This window comes from Parasteatoda tepidariorum, chromosome 2 (genome assembly GCF_982258835.1).
Source record: "Parasteatoda tepidariorum strain Cologne lab strain chromosome 2, Ptep-v5.0, whole genome shotgun sequence".
NCBI classification, from domain to species: Eukaryota; Metazoa; Arthropoda; class Arachnida; order Araneae; family Theridiidae; genus Parasteatoda; species Parasteatoda tepidariorum.
Window position 1 is genome coordinate 90,400,126 of NC_141756.1, and position 18,485 is coordinate 90,418,610.

At 30.0% G+C, this 18,485-nt stretch overlaps 1 protein-coding gene across 1 annotated transcript; it reads left to right on the plus strand.

Moving 5' to 3' along the window:
- Positions 1 to 1,160: 1,160 nt before the first annotated feature.
- Positions 1,161 to 18,294, plus strand: LOC139425091 (protein SpAN). Its single transcript, XM_071178142.2, has 10 exons — positions 1,161 to 1,314; positions 4,489 to 4,678; positions 8,350 to 8,476; positions 8,561 to 8,636; positions 10,069 to 10,263; positions 11,424 to 11,556; positions 12,760 to 12,912; positions 14,760 to 14,863; positions 16,402 to 16,547; positions 18,090 to 18,294. The coding sequence occupies exons 1-10, from the start codon at positions 1,201 to 1,203 to the stop codon at positions 18,217 to 18,219; spliced, it is 1,368 nt and encodes a 455-aa protein (XP_071034243.1). The 5' UTR covers positions 1,161 to 1,200; the 3' UTR covers positions 18,220 to 18,294.
- The last annotated feature ends 191 nt before the right edge of the window (positions 18,295 to 18,485 follow it).

Sequence of the window (18,485 nt, forward strand, 5' to 3'; positions counted from 1 at the left end):
CCCACGGTTAGTCAGAAGGCAAAGGGACTTTAACCCATAACCCGTCTACAACTGAGTGTATTTTACGTCAGCCCTGAGGTCGGCGTGAGCTGGGTGCCGAATTCGTATCGACCAGCCATTGCTGGGATTCGGACCCGGTACACATGATTGAGAGGCCAGAGCTCTATCACCTGAGCCACCATTGAGCTTTTTTCATTATTTGGCTATATATAGCAAATAATACCCAGAAAATGAAGACAGGTATAGTTTATTAAGGATCTATAGGAAAAATAAATTAAATTCTCCCCCAGTCCTTTATAGTTGCAATTAGCAATTAAGTAGTTTCAACGTTTCAAATGATATTAAGTGAAATTGCGCTCTTTCTTTTCACAATTTCCTTCTACACTTCGGCAAACAATTGTTTCAAATTTTTGTGGTATTTAGCGCAAAAATTGGTATGGTATTTAGCATAAACTATTATTTACACATTATTTGCTAGAATTTAAAGCATTATTTATAACACATTATTTGCTAGAAAGCAGTGTTTCAAAAAAAACTGAACTTTTTTCTCATGAAATTATTTATTTTTAAATTGTTTAGATCCTTGTGATACAAAAGCACCCATTATTTTACCAAACTATATTTAATTTTTTATAAATATTATCAAACCTTCCTGATTAAGAATTGTTGCATTAATGAGAAAACCATTTTCCACTAGTTACTAAACTTTTTAAAATTAATTTCAGCATTAGGTTGCCATTAATAACCAAACAGATTTTCAATAAAATGCTAGAATGCTTCCTAAATCTTTATACAGTATTTATATTAAAAACTAGAAGTGGGTTCACCTATCCCACGTATTGAATATAACAATACATAAATCTTCTTCGATTGTGCCTATAAAAAAAAAAAAAAAAAAAAAAAAAAAAAAAAAAAAAAAAAAAGACCTCCCTTTAGACACGTGCTTGAACCTCCCCGCACGAGTAACAATATCTCCGATGACATAAAAACCTGATGACAAACTAATTCCTTGTTTTGTTTTTATGTCCCTTTCTTCAATCAATTCTTCGTGTTATCAACCCTAATGGTGCGAACAAAGATAAGAACCTTGAATCTTTTATTATAGGGGCTTGGTGACGTAACATACATATAAGAGATTTTAGGGCACTAAATGCACCTTTAGTGTTCTCTTTTTCTTCTACTTACCCATTTAGATATAATATGTATAAAGTGTTGCTTTGTGTAATAGCAGTGTCTTTGTTTAAAAATCCCATTAGCAATGTCTGGTCACAGCCCATAGACAGTTTTGACGACTCAGTACCACTATCAGATATGGTTGGTAATTATCTATATATAATTATAATTTAGATATAGTAAGTTTGATGTAATGAGCAGAAATAATAATGGGGAGTTGTCATTAAGTATCAAGTTAATATGCTCAAAAAAATCTTTTCTTAAAACAAACACCTGTTTTAAGGGGATTCTGCTTGTTAAGCAACTTCAACTTCGTTTTAGATAATTTGATTGAAAGAAGTATTTTATTTCATGAAACTATTTCAATTTTTTGCTATTTGGCCAAAATTTAGAAAATATTGTGATCAAGCTGAAAAAATATGGAGCCATATAGTGGATGATAATGCGTTGAAAGAAATTGTTCCAAAAACTAATAACTACTCAAGGGAGTGTCAATTTGCTAGGAAACTTTCCTTTACAAATTCATTTAAGATAATTTGATTGAAAGATTTGTTTCACTTCAAAAATCCAGTTTTTTTTATTTAACAAATTATTTAAAATTTTAGTTATTAACACCGGATTGATAAGAATGTTTAGCCCTAAGCTAGTTAATTATTGAGTCCAGTTAGAAAAACCAACCAAATGGAAAACGTCGATTTAAGTCCCTTTGAGCTCTCGAACGAGATTTTTGACTTCAGTAAATGACTCTTTGAAACTTTTACTATGCATATTTTGCTTCTAGAAAGTTTTTATTATTATATAAATTAGTTTACTATTAAATAGAATCGGGGTTTGCGATGTGAATTTGGTAGTCTTCAACTATTCATAAAATGTTTTTCTGTGAGTGTTCTCCGATTGTGAAACATTTCAAAAATCGAATTACTAAATCAAATTACTAATATGCTTTCTTAACTTATGACTCCTTTACTTTTTAGTAAAATTAAGATTTATCTCCTTACCGAGGAGTTTATTATAGTTACTTTTTGGTTTTGGCAACACAATGGGGAAATTAGCAGATGATGCCATTTTACCTTTTTAAATTTTTTGATATTATATTATCTTATAAATTAAATAGGGGAATAACAACATGTAAACAAATATTATTTTAATTATATTAAAAAAACTTAATTTGATCTCTTTATTCACTTCTATTTAAGTCAAACCGTAATTGACCTAACAATACCCAATGTACCTATTCTTCAGCATCTAAATACATTTCATGAAGGAAATTTCAAGGAATAAAATAATTTTGAGATACCTTCATTTTAATAATTCATAAATTATGCCTGAGCATTTTCCTTCATCAAAAACAAAAATATTAATGGGATGACAACTAAGTTTCTCGTCTTTTTTTTTAATTTTATAAGTTTAAGTTTGACCATACTTAACAAGAGCTAATGCGTACATAATAAGCTAAATTTGGACTGGTTGTTTATGCATGAAAGGGGTGAAAAATAGAGAAAATGGGGATGAATAACTGTTAATCTATTGATCGGAGTTTTGCATGCACAATACAATCTTAATAATACAAGAGACTAAACTTGAATAGTTCATTTTTTTAACAGACAGGATTTTATGCTGAAAAATTAGTCACAAACACGTACTTATCCACATAACCATGCTTTTTTTTCTAACGTATTCAATTTATTGTCCCTCAAATCAAGGTTCAATCTTAAATATATAGTCTCAATGATTTAGCAAAGAGAACAATTGAAAGTTTTTCACTCCCAAAACATGAATTTCAATTGTTTTGAATTTTTATTGTATCTCTGGAGCTATTTAAATTAATATAAGAATTTTTAAAAACAATTGTATAACTTGTTTACCCAAACTCAATGTAGTTTCCTTTTTTCAATGTAAAAAATATTTTTCATATATTCATTAATTAATCTTTATCATTTAGCTCAAAATATAGCTAAAATTGCCTGAATCACAAGGTACTTAAACATTTGTACTATTTTCGACTATTTAATTAACAAAATTCAAAATTTAAGCGCAATAGGTTGAAAAATAAAACATTTATAAGTATAATTTTTTCAAACTTTATTACTCAGAAACTATTCGCCCGATTTTACTCGACTCTTGTACTTTGATATTTCAGTTTACTTAGATTGAAACAAAGTTAAAACTTTTATACTTTGCAATTCAAATCTTTTTATTCTTTTTCTATCTAATAAATAAAAAAATTAATGATTTTTAAAACTGCATTTTGCTTGAAATTTTCTTTAGACAAACTAGTTTTATAGTCATGTACAAAATTCTTTTGATTCGCTTAAATAATTCCAAAGATATTTCAAAATATGGGAAAAGGGAAATTAACATTAAGAGGCTTAAACTTTAGACCGCATTCCAACCACCTACCCTTATTTTGAGGTCAAAAATTCCTTGAAAAAAATACAGTAGGGAACCGATTATCCGGAACGATCGGGATCATCGCTATTCCGGATAACTGATTTTTCCGGTTTTCTGAATCGCTACAACAAGCCGCTTTTTTATTGTTAAATCCAACTAAAAAAAAAATATTTGGAAATAATCTTAAAAAGAAGAAAAAACGATGAAATAATATACTAATGATTATTTCCAAAATGATGGTAAAGTAAACATCTTTCAAAAAAGGAAGAAAAATCCTAAAATCTTATGAGGAAAAAAAATTTTCTTTTAAAAAAATGGCAGGAAAATTTATTGAATTTCGTTCCGGTTTTTTGGTCTTCCGGTTTTCTGATTTCCGGATAACGGGTTCTGTACTGTAATATGGTTATTCTGAGATATTAAGTTTTCAAAACATCATGCCCCCTAATTAATTCGCTTATTTAAGGTTATCTTTCCCAACAGTTAATATTACGTTTTAATACCTTAACATCCGAAATAGATTAAAAGTTATTAAAATGTTCTTTTTTTTGATGCACTAACCATCTAAAATATTTTTTGATTAAGAAAAAACAAGCATTGAATTTTTTTTAAATCATTGAGCTCTTTTCTAAAAAATATTCTTAATGGTTTTTATAATGTAAGAAAAAAACTAATATTTTTAAATATTTTTACAAGTTAAAAAGTTATTAAAACTTAGAAAAATACTCGATATCAAACTTGTTAATGTAATTATGAGATTCCTTTTAGTTATTATTGATGGTTTATTATCAAAAGTTTGTTAATATCAAAACATAACAGCAAAACCCTTATCAACTTCTTAATTAAAACCTAAAACAAAGAGAGTAATGGGTTCTTAAGGGTAACTGCTACAAAAAATAAACCAATGTTTTGCTTTACATTTAACAGGACATCTTGACTGAGAATAATCCAGATAAAACTGATGAAGGTGATCCATTGATTGAAGGTGATATAGTCCTTCCTCCAATGCCAGATGGAAACTCGAATGATATCGAAGATGAATTGGAGACGAGAAAGGGAATGTTAAACGTCATTAACTTGTGGCCAAGTGGGCGAGTATCATACAACTTTCACTCGTGTAAGAACAAAGTAATTCACGAAATATAAAATTGAACAGCTTAGTAGAAAATAATTCTCATTGACATTTTTGAAAGTTTAGTTCTAATTTAGGAATATCAGTTTCTGAGCTTTTTCACCACCTTATTTAAAGACTTAAAAAAAAATAAAAAATTGTTTACTATATTAACAGAAAATTTAACAGGATGTGTTTTAAAATTGATTTATCGAATGCAGTATAAGACTTAAACGTGTTCCAGCTTGTTCAGTATTTGGGATCTGTAAACGGGCTAATCTAATTAAGAATTCGTCACCATAGTCAGCAAGTTTACACAGCAACGTTCGATCATTTTCAAGCAATCAAGGAATAAGAACAAGTCCATTCCAGAAACACCTTTGGTGCAACTCTTTTTACTATATCAGTTGTTTCGAATTTATATTTTTCCATAGCAATCCATAGCATTCAAGCATCAGAATTAAAACAGTTGGGGACTGGAAGGTGCCTTGGGAATAGGCTTTTGAATTGGCTAGAAAAGGGATCATGAAGAAGGCGAAGTGCCAAGGCGCAGAGTCGTGGTAAAACAAGATGAGCAGGGTTCGAATCCAAGCGATAGCTGGTAGATACAAATTCCGCACCCGGATCGCACCGATCACTGTGCTGACGTAAAATATCCTCAGTAGTAGACGGATCATGGGTCAGAGTTCCTTTGCCATCAGGCTAACCGTGGGAGGTTTTCTTTCCCCGTAACGCAAATGCGTGTTAGTTTCATCAAAAAGTCTTCCTCGAAGGCGAATTCATCGCAATACTTGATTCGAGAATTACCACGTCTTCTAGATTGAGTTCAAAATTACTAGGCTACCGAGTTGATTATTGGTAGTCGTAAACCCAAAATTGGGTCGGCTTTTCAACGACGGTTATAAAATCTCCACGATGCCATGTCAGGACCTTTTTTGAATCTGCGAATGAGCCATTAAATGGAATATCAGACATCAGTTAGTAGTCTGAGTTTTATAATTCTGTCATACTATTTTCTTCAGTGGTGGTCGTTGATGGCCTTCTATCACAAACCTCATTCGCAACTTTTCATGAGCTTCAAAAATGCTCTTGCTGCTTGTAAACTTGGGGCTCTATCAAGCAATCTTCACCAAAGAACCTTTTTTCCATGGTTCATCAGCTTTTATTTTAAATTTGTCTACTTTATTCTCGACAAATTTAGAATGGAGCATAGCATCGAACGCAACATAGAGGCTCGAAGAAGAATTCAAAATTAGTTTCACGAACTGCCTGTCCTTACTCCTCGAATGGTCTAAGACAGTTGAGTTACATACCGTAACTCAATTGTCATACAACTTTAACAACTCACAGAACGCAAGATGACCTACCTCTTGACCGATATCAAATGGTATGAACATGCTTTAACGTGTTTTAAATTCAGTGACTTTGCTTTCTAAACGCACTTTGTAATGGGTATTAAGATCCAAGCCTTTTTTAGAGTCTCCTGAATGTCATACTAAGCTCTTCAACTGTACTTGAGGTAAAGTAATGCACTCTTGCCAAATTAAATTATAAATTGAAAACTTTTTACTGTAATTTCATTTCCACGAAGGATACGTTATTGAAGCGCCAACCAGTGTCTTGGCATTGATACCGTCATAGAAAAGACACTGAAGCCAACGCACCGAAATAGTTCGGCAGCCAAAAAGCAACAGCTTCCAGAGGAATTCTTAAAAGAATAACTCGTGTACAGAACTAAGTTTGAGTTTTACAATAGGACAATTGCAGTTGATGTTGTGACAATTGCAGTTGATCGTTTAGTATTTGAAAATAATGCTTCTGAAATAACTTCATTACAGCTTTCTTGGCATTGGTTAGTTTTTTTTTGTCATAGTGAGAACAAAGGCGTCACATTTCAAGTAATTTAAGCGTAATTATAATAAATTTTTTTAAATTATAAAAAAATAATATAAATAAATTAAATACGATGGAGAATATGTAAGCAGTTATTCTCGGATTTTAAGTTTAGAATTCGTTTTGTTAGTGAAATTTGCTTTTTATTTCATAACCAACCTTAAACAGCCGATCCAGTTCTGTGTTTACGACTTCCAATGTTCAACTCAGAAGCCCTGTAATTTTGACCACACTCCAGAAGACACGAGAACTTCTGGATAAAGTATTGGGTGAAATTTGTCTTCGTGGAACTGATTTTTCAAATTTTTGTCAAAAATGGAGTTATAAAAATATGCCAAAATCAATATACAAGTGAAGATAAAACAAGACCATTTACAAGACCAGTTGAATTCGTTTTGAGGATTGCACAAAATGACAGTCAATTTGATAACCTTAAAACCTTTAAAATAGTTCTACAACTCTTATCTGCTTCTTCCAGCTTGCTGTTTCAGTTGCACCTTCATGAGAAGAGATTCATTAGAAAGCATTTTCTTCTGACTTAAATAATAATTTCTGATGTCTGTAATTTCTTGACTTCAGCTTTGTCGACCATTTCAAAAATATGTATTGAGAGTAGTCACGCACATTACATTAGTTTGATGATAATTTCAATCACTGCTTGGAATATTTGTGGTTGATTCTAATTAAAAGAGATGCAAAAAGTCTCTACGATTTAATTTTGGTGATCATGAGGCTTAACTTTAAGTAGAAAAAAACATAAGTAACTATGAACTAGTTGACATAAACATCTAATTATAAAAAATATAAATAACTGGTAAAAGGACTCTAAATACGTAAAATTCGTACGTAAAAGGATTCTAAAGACGTAAAATTCGTACGTAAAAGGATTTTGAAGACGTAACATTCGTGCGTAAGAGGTATCTCAAGACGTAAAATTCTTACGCAAAAGGATTCTAAAGATGTAAAATTCGCATGTAAAAGGATTCTAAAGTTGTTATTTTTCTTCGTCGAACTAAGAAAAGAAAACATATGAAAATAATTTCTAAATTTTTCCTTAAAATACTGCCCTAAATGCATGTTTGTCTATAATTTTATATTAAGAGGTTAAATTCATGTATCTTGGTTTTAAAAATACTTTTTCAAATGGACTACAATTTTTAATTCAAGATAAATTGATATTCTTCTTTACTGTAATACCAAGTCGTTGATGAATATTTTGTTTTTATAATTTTTAAATGATTTGGTAGGCCAACTAAAATTTTGAGCAGATGTCAGATATTTTCGCGTCGCTGATTTAAGGCTTGCAACCAGTTTCTCGCTACAAGCTACAGTTTAATGTAATTTAATATTATATTCTTAACCCATAATTCTTTGAAATTCACATACGATGTATAATAAAGAGTCTCCACTTTTCTGCTACGTATTGAACGATAGGAAGAAGGCAATAATACATTTCAGTTTATTATACGATAACTTAAGCTTAAACGAGTGTGTTTTTTGTCTTCAGTGTTCAAAGGCGCAGACAAGTATATATGTATGTATATTAACCTATGCGCTCTTTATAAACTAGTACATTCAGACAAAAACTAAACTAAACTATAGATACCATTTTGAAAAATATCTGTAGCTTTTGAAACTAAACTAGCATCAGATTTGCAAACTTCACGACCCAATCAGATAATGTAATGTATAAATGCAATGCACTTATATGTATTTGTATTTGTTTTCGTGTAATAGAAACAGAAAAACTTGTTTCCCAGTGTAATCTTGGTGCATTTTTTCAGCTGTCAGCAAACAAACAAAGGAAAGGATCCGAGAAGCCATGGACAAATGGGAAAATGAGACATGTCTTCGCTTCCATGAAACTCTTGTAGATTTTTCATACATTCGATTTAGAACTGACAAATCGGGGTAAGAACGAAGAAAATTAAAAACATAAGTCTTTTTTAAGTAGAATTTGTATGAATTTTCTTTTTCTTTCTTTTTACTTTCCAGATGTTGGTCCTTGGTGGGTAGACAAAACCAACCGTTTCGAGGTCAAGATGTTTCCATTGGACCAGGTTGCGAAAGAGTAAGGAAAAAAATATTTTTATCCGTGAATAATTCTTTTTTTTCTACATAAACAAGGCATCCTAATCCATTTCACCCCTTTGAGCCATTGAGATATAGTCCTAGAATGTGAAAATCCGATCTTAAGATCAAACGTTACTCAGGGTATTCTGTTTCTTACTTTGTGCACTGTACAGTGCTAAGAAAAGCGGACAAATTTGAATAACTTTTGTTGTAATGATCGGATCTTCAATTCTAGGACTCAATTTTAATGGCTCAAAGGGGTGATTTTAAATTTGCTAATTAATAATTACACGTGATACTTTAAGTTACGAAATCAGACACACATACTTACTTTCTCTGAATAAACATACCATTTTTCGATGGATTTGGATTTTTGCCCCGCAAAATATAGGGGGCAGTCGCAATCTCGGAAACAGGTTCTCAAAAGTTTGATCAGGAGAGGACACACTTTTAAAAAAATATTTACATAATTTTATCAAAATCGGTGAAATAGTTCCTAAGAAATTACATTTTATTAAAAAAAAAATCGATACTTAAAATTTGATTTCTCAAAAACTATTCGACCGATATTGCTCAAATTTTATATTTTGCCATGTAAAAGTATATTCTTTGAAATTATATAAAAAAAAATTCATTCCTTACAATTCAAAAATTTTTTCGATCATTATTAAATAAATAATCAAAAATAACAAATATTTACTAAAAGCTATTTTTCACACGGGATTATTTTTGGTAAAACGAATTTAATTACGTGCAAAACTTTTTCAATTTGTTTGAAAAGTTCCCGAGATATAAACAAAAACGGCACAAAAATAAATTAACTTAAGGGATCCAAGCTTCTGACTGCTCTTCTGACCAAACTATTGCGACTATATTTCGCAGACTGTGGCTACCTCCTATATTTTGAGGGTTAGAGATCCGAATCTGTCGAAAAAAAGGTATGTTTATTCAGAGAATGTACATTTTTGTGTCTTATTTCATAACTTAAATTAGTGTCTGCACTTATTCATTAGCATATTTGATGTCATTCTCTCGAACCATTTAGATTGAGTCCTTGAAAGTGAAAATCCGATCATTAGATCAAAAGTAATTCAGGGTGGTCCGGGTTTTTTTTGTGCCCTGTGCATACTTTCTTTACTTCTTTTTTTACAAAGAGTCTACAAATATATATTAAAGGTGGTGCTAGCAGAAACATCCTGTAGATAAGTCTAGATTTGTGTAATATTTCAGGTCTTCCAAATAGCCAATTTTACATTTTCTGGAGAAACTTTGTTGCTAAATTGAACTTAAAAATCCATACAAATTTATACTTGGAATTTTTTTGTAAAGTTATTAAAATTGTTTTTTTTCTTCTTTTAAGCTGCTTTAATTCTATTTATTTATCCAAAAAAAAATTTAAGTTTTCTGTTTTAATGATAAAAATTCCTTAGGTTTCTGTTATTACTCATGAAGTTGGCCATGCTATAGGATTGTACCATGAACAATCTCGTATAGACAGAGACAGATACGTAAACATTCTTTGGAACAACATTCCGCCTGGAATGACTTCTCAATTCTCACAAGGAATGGACTTTCCTAGGGGAGTAGAATATGATTATACATCTATAATGCATTACAGCGCAATGGTATGCTTATTTACAAAATCGTACAGTTTATTTTAACGCATTCATCAGAAATTAACACTTTTAAAAATTTTATTTCAAGAAAAAAAAACAATGAAACTCTTTAAATGTTAAAAATGTTCCAAATGAATCCAGTGTCATTTATGGTATAATTGTTAAAGATGGAGTTTACAAATTATAAATAAATAAATATACAGAAATAAAACAAACAAAAAAAAATTTTTGCATTACAAATCGTAGCAGGATGCATTATTTTTATAGTCGTAAATTAAATAACGATTCAAATTACATCAAAATTATCGCATTTTTATTTTGTTATTCGGTTACAACAATGACTTGTTGGCTACAAATAGTTATTGTAGTAATTAACAATTCTATTACGACGGTGCAGTATGATAGCTAGAAAATTTAAAATAATGGTAAATCTTTTCTCAAACTAAAGCATTTCAAAGCTAAATTCTTCAATTTTTGACTTTTTTTGAGCAATAAAGTTTTAAGTCAATAAAAACTTATCCTTCTGTTCATTTATATTAACCAATAAAATTTTCAATCAAATTTAAAAAAAAAAAAATACTAAACTTTCTTAACATAGGTCCAAAATTTCGCATTTTTTGCGTACATTTATGCAATGAAAAGTTAAACGTAAGGCTAACTTCTTGAAAAGCATAAACATAACACAAATTTTAGCATTCAAGTTACAAAAGTGTATATTTTAGAATGCAAAGTAGCTAGAAAAAGAATTTATATATCTAATAATTGACACGAAATGCTTTTTTTATTAATTGATTTCTTTTTAATTTTGAACCCAATTTTTTTACATTACCCTTCTTTAAATTAAGATTTAGGACCACCATGAGCTTAATATTTTTAAATTTCAAAACACAGTTTAAATAATATTTATAATTTTTTTTTAAGAAACTACGTACGTTCTACGTCTACGAAACTACGTTAAGAAACTACGTTTTTTGCCAAAGATATGAAACCTTAAACTCATTTCGGTGTGTTTAATTATGTTCCAATTTGACTAAACAAAATTACAAATATGTGAGTACAGTGGCATTTTTTTTGTGGCGCACTCGCAAACTAAAATTAATAAATGTTTTAATTTTTCTAGGAGTGTTCAAATCATTGTCGCTTTTGGAAATATTTTTTTTACTTTTCAGGCTTTTAGCAAAGCAATGTTTGAAAAAAATACTATCACAACGAAAAATCCTCATTATCAACGACTGATTGGAAGTGGACGTGTGATTTCTTTTAGAGATGCAAAGCTCGTGAATCGAATGTATTCCTGCAATTGTAAGTCTGTTTCTAGTATTTTATATCTTAATTACTAGATTTTATCAGTTTTTCTCTGTAATTATAACTAAGTAAAAATATCTGGAACTCCATATTTTGAAGCCGTCATTTCATAGATGTCTTCTTTTCGTTGAGGCCAGAGATATTTTTTATCGGAATAAAATAGTTGTGAATACGTTGGAAGAATAAAAACAACAAATATTTCAATATTTGTTCCCGTACCTAGACTGTATCTACTTTTAATACATGACAGTCTTTCTAACTTCAATTAAAATTTCTTTCAATACATAAATAAAAAAATTCATTAAAAAACTAAATTTATTATTATATTGAAGTTTTAGAGCTGAAAGGTGCTTGGATTAAGAATACAGTCTGGGTTTGAGATTAAAATGACTTAAAATATAATAAATTTTACCGTTACATTGCAAATATTCATGGTGTACTTGCAATGATTACACATTGCTTATAAATATAGATTCCATGCTTTTTAAACTATTTGTGCACTTAAAAACGAATATATTATCTTCTTTCTCTTTTGTATTGAATAAAGTGATTAAACGAAACTTTTTATTTACCTGTTATATATATATATATATATATATATATATATATATATATATATATATATATATATATATATATATATATATATATATATATATATATATATATATATATATATATATATATATATATATATATATATATATATATATATATATATATATATATATATATATATATATATATATATATATTATCATCTGCGATGAATTCATTGGAGATCGTAGTATTTACTTGCCCTCTGGTACTTCGTGAATAGGATACTGATGTAAACCATTCTTAAAACCTTTTACACCTTTTGTTTATTTGCTTACAACAGTTCCTACAAGACAATAATATCTTCCATTAGTAGCAATAGTGTGACGATAATTGTTTGCACTACACATACTGTCTGCCACTAAAAATCGTACTAATGCGCGATTTTACATTCACCTTAAATGCTCCCTTCTGACTAGTTGAAGGGTGCAGTATTTCTGATATTGTAACTCATATCTACGGTTCATTTTGGGTGAAGTTTCTTTCTTAAACTCATTGTTATAACAAACAGATTACTCTGTTTGTAATATTGTTTGTATTGTAATTGCTAGTTTTTATGGTATAAATTGTGTGGTCACTCTTTTATTATTTCAATATCTTCAGCTTTTTGCCCCAACCTCTTCAATGAATCACAACAATGTGAAAATAATGGTTATTTAGCACCTTACAGAAATGACGGCAAAGACTGTGCCTGCAACTGTCCACCCGGAACTTCAGGAGAACGTTGTGAGAACGTTATTTATGATGGTTACTATAGTGAGTATAATTTTGGTACAAATATAGTTATAAATAATCTTTTAAACTATATCTATTGATGAAATTGAAAAGCACTCATACAAGTGGTAATAGACATCCCCTTTTTTCAAAGTATATTTGTCTTAATTTGTACTCGTTCCTTAAGAGCAATCATAATTTTAAAAAAAAAATAATTATGGTGGTTACTATGAAGAGCATCATTATCAGATTTTTAGTAAAAATATAATAACAAATAATCTATACGTATCTATATTAATATATACTTTAATCCATACTTATTATAAAATTAAAAAGCACTCATTCAAATGATAATAAACACCCCTCATATTTTTAAATATATTTGTTTTAATTTGCACTTGTTCATTAAGTGCAACCATAATTTTTTTTAAAAAATTGAAAACAAATTTATAAGAAAAATGTTTCTAATCTCATTTCTGCTCCCTAATCGCTGTCTATGACATATTTTGGCAATCTTTTCCGAAAATGAAATTTAAAAAAAATTACACCTATTGATCATCGAAATTTAATATTAAAGCTCAAAAAAAGCACTATCGATATCCAACAAACCAATATAAAGGAATGAGGATAAGAAAACATCAAAATCTGTGAAATTTCCAATTGAAACTTCATTCAGTTACCATCATCTGTCATTTAACCTCACTCCCTGTCAGAAGGATTTTGAACATGGTTTTTGAAAAATAAAATTTGATCTAAAATATTTAAAAGATAAATAACATAGCTATCAAATGAACATGGGTATCCACGCTTTTATTCATTTTAGTCGTTCCAGACAGGAGTATCACTGATACAGTGATATGAGTTGGATACCTCCGTATCATGGTACCAAGTATACTTGCAAGATTACAATGCAAACGTAAGCTCAAAAGATGCTTTTTGTGAATGTGTTTATTAAAAATGAGGATCAAGGAATGCGTGCTAATAATGTTAGAAAATAATTTGATACGGTGATTATTCAATAAAAGTATCCCGCCGCGGAAGAGTAATCTCTGATACAGAGAATATGAGATGGATATCTCCGAACCATTGTAAAAGTATACTTGCAAGATTGTAGTGCAAAGAAATAATAACATGCTCTATATTGTAAACATTTCATATGCTTTATAAATTATAAAGCAGTAAAAGTTGGCATATTTCTAGCGTTTGTAAGTAGTATGAGGTAATTCTCAAGACTCAACTGGCGTAAATAAATAAAATAAAAAAATTAAAAGAAGTATTGAAAAAGAGAATTCAAACTTGTCAACGAAAAATGTCAGTTTTTTTTAAATTTTTTTTTTAAATTTTATTTTTAAATCCATTTTTTCCCCACTTAGACTCTTGCTTTACATTTTGTGTAGATCTTTCAAAGTGGAATTATTCTACAAAAAATTTTAACTTTGTAATAAATATTGAAGCCGTTGCAACTCAAACTTATATTTATATATAAAACTTTCCATCTTTGTTATTAATAACATACATAGTAATAAATCACAGAATCAATAAATCATAATTTTTTAAATTACAAGATTTCCATGGCGTTTTCTTCTACGTTTTATCAGATGATTTGCATATAAATGTCGGCAAAACTATTTTTTGCAATTTTGAACATTTTTATACGATTTAATCTTGATTAAATGATGTAGGGTAGATCTGAAAAGATGTTTATATAATCCATTCTCGTTTAGCATGTGTTTGTGGAAATTTTTCGAATAACAAAGTAAATAGAAAAAAAAATTTCAAAAACTATATAAACACTTATAAAAAGAGTTTGAATATATTTTTACTTGTTCTTATCTCTGTATTAATTTTTTCATAACAAAGAATAAATTTTTTATAAATTTTTATTGAAGGTCCACCTATATGCGGTGGTAACGTGACGGAAGAAACAGAAATTAAAACACCTGGATACCCATTCAGAAATCTTCCCATTGATCCTTGCAGTTGGTGGATTCAGGTAAATTTGATGGAATATTATATGTAATATGCACATTTAAATCCGTCAAGTTGAGTCCCTTTTAAAATTAATCGACTAAGTTAACCGCAAAAGCAACGCACGGCAAATGATCAACTTATATAGGTTTCACTGTATTATGTTTTTTTTTTAATTATTTCATTTTGAATGCATAGAAGTCACTTGACGACAAGTTTGGAACACAGTAAATATAGTCTGGAACTATCACCTGCAATCATTGAATATTTTCTGAAATATGCTATTGAATATCCCGTGAAGAAAAGAGCTTGGAAATAAAGTATTGGAATGTATATTTCCCTTTATTTTAGGTCTGCCAACATGTGATACCGGAAATCCCGAAAATAGCCGTTGATCTGAAAAATTGGTAACCGAAATACGTGTTAAAATCAGTAGAAATGTCCTCCCACCGATAGCGTTGCCGATTAGGAAAAGCTATGAAACAACTTTTTTGAAATAATCATCATTTGCAGAAAAGGGCATTGGACAAACGTATGAAGGCAAAATAAACACACTGTTGAATAAATATTTTCAGTTGTAATGGTGTGACTACTAGTCAACAGCGCCATCTGTTCAAGATCTCTCTAACCTATTTTAAAACTTATTGAGAATAACTAGTTTCTAAACCGAACGCAGTAAATCTTAAATTTCTGACTTATTTCGTTTTTTAAAACAATTTTTCAAATCAGCGATTATTTTTTGCACACCTAGTTACAATTCTGAAAGTAAAATAAGTAAGTTTTTGTAAGTTTATAGGTAAGTTTTTGTAGGATAAGAACAAATTCGATTAGTTGCCATACTAACTAACTAACTAACTCCCTGGCATTACAGTCCATGTTGGACCATGACCTCACTAACCATTTTTTTTCCAAAGTCGCCTGTCACTAGCTCTTTGTTCCCAGTTTCTGATGTTTAGAATCTTAAGGTCTTTCTCCACCTCGTCTAACCATCTCTTGGGCGGCCTTCCTCTTTTCCTTTGACCCTGGCACTGCTCCTTGAATATCTTCTTAGTGCCTCTGCTTTCCTCCATTCTTTCAAGGTGTCCTAGCCATTGAATTCTCTTTGCTTTTACATACATGATTATATTTTTTTCTTTAAATAGTCTTGAAATTTCAAAATTTTATCGCCTTCTCCACAGATCACCCTCTTTGACAGGTTCAAAAATAGTTCTGAGAACTTTTCTTTCCCAGGTAATCAGCATTTTTTCTTGTTTCTGCGTTGGAGTTCATGTCTCTGATCCATAGATAACGGTTGGTCTGATTATGGTTTTAATTGCTATACTAGCTACCAAAATTAAGTTTGTTAATTTCCGTATGAAATTGATTTGTTTAAAAGACATTAATTAATTATATATCAACTGTTATGCTTTATTTTAAATTTCTTTCCTCATTACTCGATTAAATTACTCTAAAGAATTACCATTACGGCAAGCTATAAAATGAATATACCGAAACAAACATTGTTTTTAATTTCTAGTTGGCTGTTTGCTTTATTATACTTTTTCTACAATGTGCTCTTTCCAGGCTCCTTACGGCAAGCGAGTCATGGTGACATTTGATGACTTTAGTTTTGCCCCACGTCTAGTTGCCTCCAGAGCCAGCAAATATCGAAACAGATGCCTGCAAGAAAGGGTTGAAATCAGAACAAGAAGCATGGCTGAAGGAAACATGTAATCATTTAATTATACTTTTACTAAATTCGCTGCTGTACCAAATTTCATACATTTGCTCTGTATTCAAATCCATATTTATAGATTTTTTTTCTAAAAGGGAGTTATTGGAACCAACTTGTCGGGTGTCGCAAACTGATATTTATAAACAGTGAGATGAAGAATCTAATACATTACCAAAGTTTTACGAAACTGCAACGAAGACAATTACAGCTAAGGTTAAACTGGTGTAAAAAAATCATCTTTTCAGCTAGAAAATTAGAAAATTCTTTTTAGCACGTTGAATGCCACGCTAATTTTACATGGCTTGCCCGTCTGGCCAAAATGATTTTCTCAGTATGTATTGCATTAATTTCTTCAAATCATTTTAATAACGATAATAATGTAACAAAATTTAAAAGCATTAAAAATGTACTCGAATTATGTGTAATAATCTTGGCTTCGCCGGTCACCGGTGATCCCCATGGCATTCAACGTGATAATGATAACCTTTCTGTTTGATCCGACAAATATTGAGTCGGCAACCAAGTTCCTAACGTTTTCTAAGCATTAACTACTCATGACATTAGTATGAGGAGGTGGAACAGCTAAAAAATCTGCTCGTGATTGGATATGCAAAGTTTAAAAAAGGAAATTTTGATTTCAATGACTCACCTTGTATTGGACATCCAGTTTATCTCAATTAACAGCGATAAATCCAACTTTTGTACGAAAATTTGAATAACATGGCTTGGTAACTTACAAAGAAAATGAAATGCTTCAATAATTTAAACTTTTTAAAAAAAATATAAAGAAATCAGTAGACAACCCAATATATTTTTGAGAGACTTGTAATTAGTTTGTTTAAAATTAATTATATTATAAACAATTCAAAACTTTTTTTACAATTATCATAATAGTTAACAATTACTTATTATAAATTAACAACTGCTAATTATAAATTAACGATTACCAATAGTTAGAATAAAAACAATTTATTATTGAGGGAAGTGATGGTCTATGCTGCCGCACCGATCACCATATCATTCGAAATGGAGCTCTGACCGGTCACCGATATAGGGATGAGATCTTGAGACCTATTCCAGTCCCTTACACTTCAGCAAGTGGAGATGACTTCATGTTTATGGACGGCAATTGCCGGCCGCATCGTGGTAGCTTGGTGAATGATTTCCGTTTGGAAGATGGAATCATACGAATTGATTGGTCAGCGTGATCTCCGGACATGAGCTCAATTGAGCATGGTTGGGACATTCTAAGCAGACTAATTGCTGAACTCCTACCACCCCCAGAAACTCTCCAAGAACTAAAAAGAGCTCTTCTGGAAGAGTGGGACAAACTACCGTATCCCTCATTAATAACCTCGTTGATTCAAAGGTGTTTCAACGTTGCTGGAATATATATATATATATATATATATATATATATATATATATATATATATATATATATATATATATATATATATATATATATATATATATATATATATATATATATATATATATATATATATGTATTTTTTTGTTTTGTTTTTGCTTCTAGGTATTGTGGGGAAGACATTAAGCCAGGAACAAATCTCCAATCAACAGGAAGGCAATTCATGATTATAATTAACACCAATGGACACGACAAAGACACGAGAGGATTGAAAGCCAAGATCACTTTTACTTAAAGAAGCTCAAAAGCATATTCATTATTATTCACTTGTACGCGCATCATCTTTTAGTAAAAAAAATCATTTAAACTATATGTCTGTCTAAGTTTGTTATTCCAAGTTTCCAAATCTTTAAATTTATATTACTTTGCCTCAAAACAGTCCAAATAGTTTTTTTTTTTTTTTTTTTACTGTGCAAATATTCAAACTTATAATTTATTTGGTAAAGTTTGCTACAATCTCAACAGAAGATTAAGCAATATTTTTGTCTTATTTGAATTACA

Excerpts from the sequence above, each read along its gene's own strand:
- LOC139425091 (XM_071178142.2), top strand. The coding sequence starts at position 1,201 with ATGTATAAAGTGTTGCTTTGTGTAATAGCAGTGTCTTTGTTTAAAAAT. Across the intron at positions 8,477-8,560 it reads TTTAGAACTGACAAATCGGG|ATGTTGGTCCTTGGTGGGTA; the intron begins GTAAGAACGAAG and ends TTTACTTTCCAG. Across the intron at positions 11,557-12,759 it reads TCGAATGTATTCCTGCAATT|CTTTTTGCCCCAACCTCTTC; the intron begins GTAAGTCTGTTT and ends CAATATCTTCAG.